Here is an 11,986-nt window from a genome sequence, read left to right as displayed (position 1 = left end):
TCCGCTGCTCCAGTCGCTCGCTTCAACAGTACACCATCTTGGGGTTCCTCATTCCTCACCTCTCAAAGCCTCGACTGCAAGGCTCATACTGTTCATGGCGTGATAACCTGATTTGTATCGACGTTGCTTCGGTGGCTGAAGCTTCTTTGCCGAGCTCGAAACTAGCTGTATCACCGAGCTCAACCCCCCCCCGCGCACAATGAACGTGAAGCCAGCACTCCGCCTGAGGGGCCATCCCCTCCTATACGCCATCTGCCTTCACCTCGCCATCGGTGCCTCTCTATGGGGCTACAACATCGGCGTCCTCTCCAGCGTTCTCGTCCACCCAGGTTTCAGCAAAACCCTTCGTGATCCGCCGCCATCCACACGCGGTATCATCACCGGCGTCTACTATGTCGGTACACTGCTCAGCTACATCTTCCTTGCTCATCCCCTGGCCGATTGGCTTGGGCGCAAGAGTGCTGCTGCCATTGGTACGGTGGTGATGGTTATCGGAATGTGGTGCATGGCGGCCGCCAGAGGTCTGGCCCCCTTGGTCGTTGGCAGACTGGCCTGTGGCTTGGGGGTTGGTATCATTAGCACGACGGTGCCTCTGTATCAGAGGTATGACTAAAAAACCCCTTGCCCCTTTTCCAGCACACGCTAATACATCCTGTTAGTGAGATTTCCCCGGCAAAGGAAAGAGGCAAGTTCGTGACGATGAACCATGTCGGCTTCATCGCGGGCATGGCAGTCGGTCTATGGTGGGATAAACCTACTCGGGTTCAATGTACCCATCGACTAATCTTCCCAGGGTCGGCTATGGCATGTCATTTTGGAAGACGACATCGGGAGACTTCTGGGGCTGGCGTTTCTCCATCTTTTTCCAAATCATTCCAGCATCCATCTTCCTCCTAGGGCTGCCCTTCCTACCTGAGACGTAAGTCACATACTCCCAACCATCCATCGCCACGGCACTTACACAAGCAAGACCACGATGGCTCGTCCAACAAGGCCGCAAAGATGAGGCCAAAGCCATCCTGCATACTCTGCGCCCCTCCTCGATCGCCACACAAGAACTGCACCTCATCTCCACCTCCACGACGCGTTTACCCCCGACATTCTCGTCCTTCAAACGCCTGACTTTCTCACTCTTTCGAGATCCGGCACTCTTCACTCGTCTCTGGCGGGCCTTCCTCCTGCAGTTCATGGCGCAGATGTGCGGCGCCGCAGCCATGAAATACTATCTCCCCTCGCTGCTCCAGAATCTAGGGCTGAGTGTACAGAGCTCGCTGATGGCTGGTGCCATTGAGATGACGCTCAAGATAGGCATGACAGTCGTAGAGATGTGGATCATCGACAGGCTCGGACGAAGATTATGTCTGGTACTCGGTGCAGTAATCATGGGTGTCGCCATGCTGGTGAGTACTCCTCCAAGCTATTCTCCCCTCTGCAGGTCGAGCTAAAAGCCAAAGATCAATGGCGCCTTGCCGCTCATGTACCCCGACAACATGAACAAGCCGGCAGATGTCATCTGCATCATGTTTATTTTCGTCTACGCCATGGGTTACTCCCTCGGCCTCGGCCCTGCGGCTTGGGTCTATTCCTCAGAGGTCCACACCCCATTCTACTATGCCTGATCTTGCACTGACGAACTGATAGATCTTCCCAACGTCCGTGCGCGCACGAGGTCTCAACCTTGCCGCGTCCGGTGGCGCGCTCGGCTCCATCATCGTGTCGCAGATATGGCCACTCGGCAATGCAGCCTTTGGCAGCGGCATTTACTTCTTCTTCATGATCGTGAATTTTGCCTGTGCGCCGGTAAGGCCCGCCCCCACCCCCCCAACCATGTTCACCATCATGCTAGCATCCACTGACAAGCCGGTAGACCATTTGGTTCCTCTACCCGGAGACCAAGGGCCGCGAACTGGAGGACATGGACGCCCTTTTTGGAGAGACGGATACACAACGTGAGCTGGCCATGGGGATCAACAATGGCGAACAAGTCAGCGCGTCACCACGCACAAGCGGGGAAGAACAGGACCGTCTCCTCGCCGACTGACGATAGTCAGCAATTCAACAGCATAGAGTAAGCATCCATGCAATAGACCAACTATACCAGTACAGCGCTGTCGCATATTATACATCATTACATCCCATCGTCCAAGCATGCCCTTGTACGCCTGGTAAAAGTAGACTACTATACCGCAAATCCCGCAAACGCCTGGATATCTACCACCAAACATCCAACCCCCTCTCTAGATTGACGCTCAGTATATGCTGGAAAGAATCGGAAATAGTGCGTCAGACACGATGGACGGCGTCTACCAGAAACTGCACCATCCAATGTAGTGCTGACAGAGGTTCTCCAACTTGGTCGCCTCAATGATGAGTTTGTTCACCTGTGCGACAACCTCGAGTTCCTCCGTTGTCTTAAAGTCGCGCCCGGTAAGCTTCTGCTGCACGCGATCGAGCACCTCGACCGCACGTGCGTTCTGGCTCTCGGCTTCCTGCACGGGCGCCATGCCGTTCACGAAGCCGTTTGTATGATCCGTGTTGTTCGTGGCGACGGTAGAGTTTGTCCGTGCGCGGCTGCGCGATGGCAGAGGCACGCCTTCGGCAAGCAGCTCCGACGGCGCCATGTCGCTCTCCAGTATGGACTGGCGGCGAGGACGGGCGCCGTTTGGCACGACGGCGGCCGTTGCCTCGGTCTCGGTGCGGAAGTTGGGACCCGTTGGTGATGCGGCGTTGGTCAGACGCCACGTGAGCAGAGGATCGTGGATGAACTAGTGTCTGTCAGCAAACTGGCCATTACGCACCAGTACAGGGCAAAACACATACCGCTTCGAGTACCGCCATGATACTCTCCTTGTTCTCCCGTAGCACGCGCATCACATGCTCACACGTGATACGGAAGCTACCCTCGATGTTGCTCACTTCCATGGCATACGTCAACATCCTCGTCAGTCGGAACGGCACCCTCTCTGGGTATTTCTCTCTCTTCATCGCCACCTCGAAGCAGTCGCCAAAGTCAATGTGCACTATCTTGCCAGTGATACGGTCGAGCATCAAGTTGGACGGGTGTCGATCACCTAGGCCCAGGATGTAACCTACCATCGACATGACACCCAAGGACCGGGTGTAGTTGGTCCTCCTTTCTAGCCACGCCTCAGACGACTTTGACTTCAGCCAGAGCACTCGGTAGAGGTCCTGGCCGGTCGTGTTGTCGAGTGCATAGCCAAAGACCTCGACCTTTTGCATGAGTGTCAGGTTGTCATAGTCGGGGGCCATCTGGAGCATGATCCTGTGCTCAATGTTGAGCAGAATCTTGCGGCTTTCGCGGTATTCCCGGATGAGCACATGCAGCGTGTCGCTGTGGGGTACCCAGCCCAGTAGACCAGAGCTCTGCGACAGCGGAATGGCAGGGAAGCGTTGAATGTTGAGATGCCTCTTGAAACATTCCGAGTCGTTGGCGAGCAAGGTATTGCATAGGCCGAAGAGCTGCATGACACGTTCGTCTTGACGAATGTCTTCGTGTCCCTTGAGAAGGAAGGCGTACTGGTTCCCATCGCTGCCATTGCAGGTGGACTTGCGCGGCCGTTGCTTCGAATTGATGACGGTGAACGTCGACTCGAAACCAGTGATGCTGACCACAGGCTGCCCACTGCGATAGGTGCCAGGCACAGCCAGGCTCAGATCCTTGGCATTGAGAAGCTTCGGCGAGCAGTACAGTAGCTCGAGAGAGTTCACCTGCACAAGCTGCCTCGAGATCCTTCGGAATACCTGGTAGTAAAGGTCCCAGGCTTGATTCAGGTCGTTGACGTCCCCGCTCTTCTCGTATTGCTGACACCACTCCTGGGCCTCCTTCAAGTCGCGACCAAAGGCTTGCGCAAACGAGATTTCTCGCAAGGTTTCCGGCCCGCGCTCCAGCAGATCGTGAAGCGGCTCCAGTGTCGCGAACATGCCTTCAATGTTCTGGTCACCAAAGTATAGACGGGAAGCCTCTTCCAGACCCTCGTGCCAAAGCTCGTGCCACAGAACAGCAACACGAATGAGCTCGTTGCTCACAAGCTCGGCCTGCGCAACAAGCGTAGCGCTGTGCTGGCGCATGCTGTCCATGATCATGGCCGCCGACCTCGACCGGCGGGTATTCTTCCATGACTTCATTGCGACTGTCAGAGGGTACACCAAGGCCTGGGGATGGGCACGTCCAACGTCAGCCAGCAGGTTGTGCACAGACTGCTGCACGCGGCGGTTGGGTTGGTTGATTCTTGCGATTAACTGAGGAATGACCTCGAGCCACGTATCTATGCTGACCTTGGAGAACCCCTCGGCCACTGCACCATTGACATCGGGGTGGCCGCCGTGGGCAAACCATAGTGTCAGCAAGCGCAACGTGTCTTGCAACGAACTGCCCTGGAGTAGAGCAATGGATTCGAAGAAGCCCGTGATTGCAGGCACAACGTGGTCAATCAGCATGGCTTGATCAGCCCTTGACAGCTGTGTCCCATCATTGAGCGCCACGGCCCGCTGGACAATGTCAAAGTTGGCCAGAGCCCAGGCGTGCCAGGCCTTGTACCACCGCGGGTTGTACTTGGTGGCCTCGGAGTACGATGTCAAGACATCTCGCGAGTGGTTGTCCTGCCACTCATCCTTATTGAGCGCCATAATCCACTCTCCCTGCCGCAAGTAGCATTTCGCCAGAAGGGTAGTCTGATCGACCAAAGTCTGCCTGGTCTGCTCGCTCATAATGGCCGGGTCGACGTACTCCTGGAAGGCAAAGTCGCTGCTAATGTTTTCGCTTCCCGTCGTCGTTGAGAGTTGGACTCTAGCTCCCTCGAGACGCAAGGCAAGATCATTGGAGAACCTCTGGAGACAGTACAGCGTCTTCTCAGCCGTTCCCGAAGTGCGATGACCTGGCTGCTGGCCAATTTCCCACTCATACTTGAGGATGGCGTACGTGACCTGAGGAGGGATGCGGTTCAGCACTTCCCTCGGGGCAATCTGGTTATCCCAATACGGGATCATGCCCTCAAGCTTCTGCTCCGTACCGATCAGTTGCTTCAACGACTTCTCCGCCAGACCAACTCGTCCTGACTTGCGGCAGAGGTTGGCAAACTTGATCCACATGTGCAGATTCTCACTCGGGGCCATAACTAGGGCGCGCAGGCGCAGCATTCTCTGCCACACGTCCACGTTGCGCTGGCAGCCCTTCAAACGCGTCTCCCATGTCTTGCGCATGGTTGCCTGCTTCTTCTCATCGCATTGCTTGTAGACGATGATCTCCTCCAGTTCAGCGAGCATTTGAACACGCACCACAACGTCGTAGGAGCGGTTGTATGATTCCGTCACCAAGGCGCTGAGTTCAGTATCTAGGCCTTCACGTGCCATGGCAATGTTGTTGATGGCCTCCCGGAATTGATTGCGATGAAGGCACAGGATGGCGCCGAAGAATGCTCGGTCGGCCGTAGACTTTCCGAGTGATGACAGATAATTCTCCATCGAATCCCATTTACCGAGACCCCAGGCGGCAGCTGTCGCCAGCGGCGCGATCTTGCGCTGCACCTCGAGCGAGGAATTGGCCCAGGCCGTGCCAGTGAGATCAGCCAGGGCATCCCACTCGCCCAGAGCGTGCAAGCAACGCATCTTGCCCATGACCACGTCGACGGGCACAGGCTGATCTTCAGGGATCTCGGCTTCGCGCTTGTTGTAGAAGGCGAGCGCCTCATCCCACCGTTGCAGCTTCTCGAACCACGACTCGCGCAGCTGGATTCCATCTTTGTACAGCTGCGCTTTACGCAGAATACCAATGGCAGCATCTGACTGCTGTAGATTATTGTTGATGGAGATCAGGGCTTCCACGGCGCCGCTGCTCTGGTCTTGCAGGAATTCGAGCTCTTTGTAATGCAGTGCCTTGGCGTATGCGTGACAGCGCGCAGCTTCTCTTCCCAGGACCCGGATGTCAATGGGCAATGCTTTGTCGTCATGTTCCATGAATTCCGCCAGGTTGAGCAGGAGTCCTAACAAATCGGGCGGCACATTCTCAGACTTGATGGCATTCTCAATGTTCTGGATGAGCTCTTCTTGGAACTGCTCATACAACTCACTCCAACACGACACGAACGCCGAGTTGAAGAGATCGCGTGCAAGCGGCGGGTATGTTGCTCCCAGCGAAGCGCAGGCTCGCAGCGCATGGTTCGGCGACTCGCTCAGCAGTGTCGCGCTGAAACGGCGCTGCCACTCATGCCAGTCGTCTTTGGTGGACTTGCCGTGCGTACCCCAAGCAGCCTTGAGGTGCATGGCGTTCATTTCCAGCTTCTTCCCCTGAATGTCGGCAAGGGCAGGTTCATCCACCACTTCGACGAATGGCGTTTCGGAGCTCAGATCCTGCGGCAGCACTTCGCCATTCTGGAGCTTCCTGACGAGCAGCTCATAATTCTGATGTTGAATCTGGTGCTGCGCAAGGACTTTGTTCACAGTTCCGGCAAAATGGAGATAGTCCCGACCCAATTGCTGTATGAGGGCACACAGGGTGTCAAGGGACACGTTGCGTAGCGAAGGGTCGCCCGCATCCAACACACGTGTTAATGGGTGGATGATTTTAGCGGCATAATCGTTCAGGTTGACCTGTCGGGAGATCTTCCCAATCGTATCAATAGCGGAGCGGCGGATTGACGCTGGTTGGCCTTGTTTCTCAAAGGTCCTCACAATGACTGGCATGATGAGATGCATATACTCCTCTGCACTGGCACCGAACACCAAGAATGCATGCAGTACCTTTTCCGAGGGCATGCGCTTTGTGGAGCCGTCCTTTTCCAGTACACCCAGCATCAGCGGCAGAAGACCAGCTAGGTAAGTCTTGAATTCACCCTCCAACGAACGGCTGATTGCTTCAATGAGAAGCAAGATTGTCGTCTGCATTGCAGCGGATGTGTGCCAGTACTCCTGAATAACAACTATGATCTCTGGCAAGTAGTTCCTGATATGCTGGCGGACGATGCCGACGAGAGTAGCCAGATGACTGAAGTAGGATTCCAGACTCCTGTTTGTCGACGTTCTTATCACCGTCAAAAAAGCCGGAATGATCCTGTCAAGGAAGCTGACACACTCGAGTCCGAGAGTGCGGAAAATGCTCATGATCCCTTCAACCACGGCAGCATGATGTTGCACTAACGATTGGTCTTTGAGAATCTGTAGCAGGGCATTAATGGCCACAGTGGGATAGTACTCCTTGTTTGATGGAGTTGTACCCGTCATCATCAGAGAGATATCTGTAGTTTGACCTTGCTCCGAACGCCGTTGCTCCTCAGGGCTGCTCTCCTCCACTTGTTGGTGCTTATACGGATCGAGCGCACCAAGCACACCGAGAAGCTTGATGGTGGCTTGGCGCAGGGGAATAACATGGCCTTCGTTGCGAATGATGTTCTGGAGAAGCTCGAGCAGCTGGGGATACTCAAGATAAGGCGTGATGACATAGCCCGAGCTGCAGGCAAACTGGCCCAGAGCATGCAACGCCGCTTCACGCTTGATGTTGGAGCTCTGATCTTGCAGCGCATCAATGATGATGGGCATCAAGTCGGCCTTGTATTGCAGCATGTCTTCGCCGCCCACAGTTGATAACTGCCCAATAGCCTGGAGAATGGTGGCGGCAACGCTGGGATTCGAGTCGCTGGCCCTTGGAGCCAAGACCGAGATCATGGGGTCGACATATGGTTTGATCAGCCCTTGCGCGTTTTGGACAAGTAGACTCAACAATTTTGCGCTCTCTTCCTTGTTGCGCGCCACGTCGGAATACTCAAGCTCTGTAAGCAGCTGAATGAGCGTCTTGCGCAAGGACGGAATGACATAGGCCGGATTGTGCTTGGCGAGACGGCCAATGATCGAGATAGCCACCTCTCGAATAGCAAAAACCTCGTCATTGAGGGCAAAAAACAGGACTCGGATGTTCTCGGCCTTGCTCAAATGCTTGTCGAATCGTTCGTCGAGTGCGGCGAGCACCACGCGTCTGATGCCAGGCTCGGGGTCGGAAACGCCAACAGTGAGAAGCTTCTCGATGACGTCGCCAACCACCTGTAACGCGTGTAGGCTGGTCTGGTTGACGATGGGATCGCGAACATATAGCTGGCAACACGTGAGGGCCGCCGCTTCTCGTATCTCCGGGTCGTCATCCTCCACGTATTTGATGGCAACATCTCGTACGAATTCATTCAGCACGTGGCCTTGGAAATCGAAGCTGCCCAACGTGTTAAGTGCCAGCTTGATCTCGGCCTTGCGATGGTCATACGCCCAAGGATCCTTTGGGTCTTTGGTGATGACTGGCACTGAGCTCAGCGTGTTGGGTTGGGGCGCGCCGAGGGGTTTGAATGGCTCGCCGCACAGAACCTTGCTGAGCATGTTCAGTAGCCGCTCCTGGATAGTTGGCTTGATGGGGGGGATGTAGAAAGCCATGTCAACCAGCGCTTGCGTGAGCTTCGGTGTGAGGTCGCAAGCAAAAATTGGATCCAGTAGAGCTTCCACGTATTTGCTCAGAGTCTGCCCAACCGCGACTGCCAGACGACTGATACAGTCAAAGACAGGATCCACGGTCCCTCTCTTACGAGATGCCACGCTGAGCCCTTCTCTGACGTGAATGACCACGCCGTCCAGATACGGCGCAATGGAGCTTTTGACAGCATTGGCAATGGAGCCGATGGCCAAGAAAGCGTCGTTGCGTTCCTTGTCCTTCTTGAGCATACCGTTGAGGTAGACCATGAATTTGTGAAGCCACGCCTTGGAGAATTCAGAAGGTGCGTAATTGGCAAGGTTGGGGATCAGGATGACCACAGTCTTCCTGATGGTGGGATCTCGATGATCCTTGTGCTTGAAGACAATGTCGCAGACCTGCTGGTAATGCTCGTGCATGAACATGCCGCCTTGCTCGAGTAGCTCTTTGATGACCAGCAGAGATCCATGTATGCTTTCGACAGTGGCCAACCGCAGGCCTTGTTTAGCCTCGGTATACGTCTTGTTCATCCACTGCTGCTTCATGCTCTGATCTCTCTCTCGTATGATCTTGAAGGCTGCACTGACCGTCTCGGCAGAGGTGACGCGAATGAGGTGCTTCGGGTCGCGCAAACCGATCCATATCCATTCAAATATGATGGGCATGTACCCATACATGAGAGTTGGCGCATTCCGGGACAGTTCGCGCAGGACAAGCACAGCACTGTATCGGCGTTCCTCGACTCGGTCGTTCTGCAGCCACTCCAGGGCGGTGTTGACTTCGGAGTCGACCACTTCGGAGATCATAGAACCGCCAGGTCGACATAGCTTTCCCAGTGCCTTGGCAGCAAGCTGCATGGGATTGATGTCCTTTCCTCGGAGGATCGTCTTGAGGTTCTGCATGAAACGAGCGTATTTAGCGGACGCTTCGACGCCTTCAAAGTCGATGAGGGCATCGAGGGCGTAAATGCCACCGATTCGATCGTATGAGTCGTTACCGTGCGCGATCAGATTCGATATGCTTCTGTTAACAGCACCGAAGAAAGCCTGAAAGTTCTCATTGCTCATGTCTGGGTAGTCAGTAACGAGGGACTCTTCAGAATGGGACGTTGCGCATGCGCTTACCTCGATGGCAGACACCGACAAGCTCTCGGAGCTGCAACGCAGCCCTGCTGCGTACTTCATCATTGGCCCTGGCTTTCTTTAGTATCCATCTCGCGGCGAGTTGAACATGAGGGTGAGGGACGTGGGGGACGTACCTGGATCGAAGACCGCGCGTAATGACTTCGAGTCGGTCCAGGGCAATCTGCTGCTGAGGATTCGTCGTCGCCATCCTCCCCGTGGGCGACTATACTATATATACCAGCGACGCATGTGTCGCCCCGAGAGTGGTGAGGTGTTCGTCGCTTCGTTCGCGCGCGCCGTCGGAAGTTTGGGGTATTGACGTGGTAGGTGCTCAGGCCGCAGGTGTCACCGTGGGCGACTGTATCTGTCGAGTCGTTCAAGGCGGAGACAACGCGCCCTGGCCGCCCTTTGAATCGTCGTATCGAGTGGCCGAGGGTCGCCTGCACCGAAAGCAATGGCGTTGATGATGGCTAGAGGTGTGCGAGGCTCTCGAGGTTGGAGGTCCGGCGGTTGGAGGTCCGGCGGATGGACGACTGGAGCTGCAGTGCTGAGAATTGTGGAGCGCGGGACGTGCCAGCCAATTGTTCAGAAACACTGGATCGTTCTGTGGCTGTCGGCTTCGGGCGTCTGCACCACGAGCGAAGCTTGTCTTTTCATGTACGTACGGTCGATGTTCCTTGTTGCAGATCGTCACGGTGCTTTGGAAAAATTATTTGAAACGAAGAGAGTTAAGAGAGAAGTTCCATCATCGGGTCAAGCCATTAAACGGGGCCAGATATTATTTTGTGCTTTGACTCAAGCTTTGTACCAAGTGATTTAGCGTTCAGTGGCAGCCCCAGCGCAGTTAGGACTGGACGTCCCCTGGGCACTGACAGTCTGACAGGGATTGGGCCCCACCAAGGTCGGCACAGTGGCACAGCACAGTACAAACAGTAATCGCCCTCGAGGTCGGAACAACCTTTCCTGCCCAACAAGTGAACCATACAACACACATCACGAGCGCAACCAAACTTCGAGAACACGGTATCCGAACCAGCCACACAATATCCAACCGCCTTAAATTGCGCGATGGGTAACGACGGTGGCTCGATTCCCAAACGTCGCGAGCTCGTCAAAGACGCTGTGCGAGCCCCGACGATTTCCGAACTCAAAGCGACCGCGCTCGAATCGCTGGGCCATGCCTGGACGCACTGCGCCCTGAGCGGCTCCCCCATAGATCTCGCGTCGGTCGTGTCAGATTGGCGAGGGCGCCTGTACAACTACGAGTCTGTGTTGAATGGCCTTGTGCCAGCGGATGAACCCGCCGAGATGGCGCCAGCCTCGATGGGCATCCGGTCGTTGCGCGATGTCGCAAAGCTACAGTTCTCCAAAACAGGCGACAAGTGGACCTGCCCGATATCGATGAAGGAGATGGGACCCAAGATAAAGGCAGTGTACTTGATACCTTGCGGCCATGTGTTTGCCGAAGTTGCCATCAAGGAGATACAGGAGAAGGCATGCCCTGAATGCGCCGAGGCCTTTACCCAGGAAAACGTCATCCCCATCCTGCCCACCGCTCCACCAGATCTCGATCGCCTCGAGAAGCGGCTGGAAGACCTACGCGCGGCTGGGCAAACACACACGCTGAAGAAGGACAAGTCCGAGAAGAAGAAGAAGCGCAAGGCCGATGATGCCAAGGACGACGATGCCGACAAGGCCAAATCGAAAAAACGAAACCATGGCGAGGAGAATGTTGCCAAAAAGGACGACTCGCGCACAAACGGCATCAACAACTCGCTTGCGGCATCCCTGACTGCTAGGGTACTGGCCGAACAAGACGAACGCAACAAGCGTCGCAAGATGGCCGCTTTTAAGACCTGAACTCAAGGCTCAATAGGCTCTGTCTTTGCCTAAACAAGGATATTTCACAACCTCAACATCACGGCCGCGTCGGATGCACTCGCCTCCACTGTTGAACAGCCATTCACCCGGCAGTAAACTGGGTCGATCGAGGCTGTTCGAGACTAGACAGCAGTCTCAACATCGTGGGTTCATCCTCCATATGCACGACCGCGACAGTGCCATCAGGCAGTTACTCCGGCATGCCATGTCCCAACATATTCATATGCATCAAATCAGACAATGTACTTATGCCTCATACATGATGAATCTCTACTCTCCGTGCCATGCTGACTTCTATCCCAGAATCCTCCACTCATTGAACTTTGAGGAACGTCTTTCTCTCATTCCACTCCGTCATCCCCGGTTCCGGGTCCATAAACGTCGTGATCCACACGTCGTCGGCACCGGCTGATCCAATTGATGTGTTCTTGATACGACTGCTTTCCGTTATGCCAAAGGTTGCTTGAAGCCCTCCCGGGCCAATATTGGTGATAGCGCGCGCCGCCTTGACGTCCTGAAC

General features: G+C 55.2%; 3 protein-coding genes across 3 annotated transcripts; 2 read left to right on the top strand and 1 right to left on the bottom strand.

Moving 5' to 3' along the window:
* Positions 1 to 199: 199 nt before the first annotated feature.
* Positions 200 to 2,041, top strand: J7T54_005578 (MFS transporter; the record flags this gene model as incomplete). Its single annotated transcript, XM_051504012.1, has 7 exons — positions 200 to 603; positions 660 to 743; positions 794 to 919; positions 971 to 1,400; positions 1,455 to 1,577; positions 1,642 to 1,800; positions 1,868 to 2,041. The coding sequence occupies 7 exons, from the start codon at positions 200 to 202 to the stop codon at positions 2,039 to 2,041; spliced, it is 1,500 nt and encodes a 499-aa protein (XP_051364405.1).
* A 262-nt stretch (positions 2,042 to 2,303) lies between these two features.
* On the bottom strand, positions 2,304 to 9,793 carry J7T54_005577 (Phosphatidylinositol 3-kinase-like protein; the record flags this gene model as incomplete). The annotated part of the gene is made up of 4 exons (XM_051504011.1): positions 2,304 to 2,765; positions 2,821 to 9,530; positions 9,586 to 9,653; positions 9,720 to 9,793. 4 exons carry the CDS (start codon positions 9,791 to 9,793, stop codon positions 2,304 to 2,306), a joined length of 7,314 nt encoding a protein of 2,437 aa, XP_051364404.1.
* Positions 9,794 to 10,653: 860 nt separating this feature from the next.
* On the top strand, positions 10,654 to 11,445 carry J7T54_005576 (uncharacterized protein; the record flags this gene model as incomplete). Its single annotated transcript, XM_051504010.1, has 1 exon — positions 10,654 to 11,445. The coding sequence occupies one exon, from the start codon at positions 10,654 to 10,656 to the stop codon at positions 11,443 to 11,445; it is 792 nt and encodes a 263-aa protein (XP_051364403.1).
* Between the last annotated feature and the right edge of the window lie 541 nt (positions 11,446 to 11,986).

Source organism: Emericellopsis cladophorae (genome assembly GCF_022114955.1).
Source record: "Emericellopsis cladophorae strain MUM 19.33 chromosome Unknown NODE_7_length_695568_cov_118_814649, whole genome shotgun sequence".
Lineage (NCBI taxonomy): Eukaryota > Fungi > Ascomycota > Sordariomycetes > Hypocreales > Bionectriaceae > Emericellopsis > Emericellopsis cladophorae.
The sequence above is the reverse complement of the archived record's forward strand: the minus strand, read 5'-3'. Positions and strand labels throughout refer to the sequence as shown.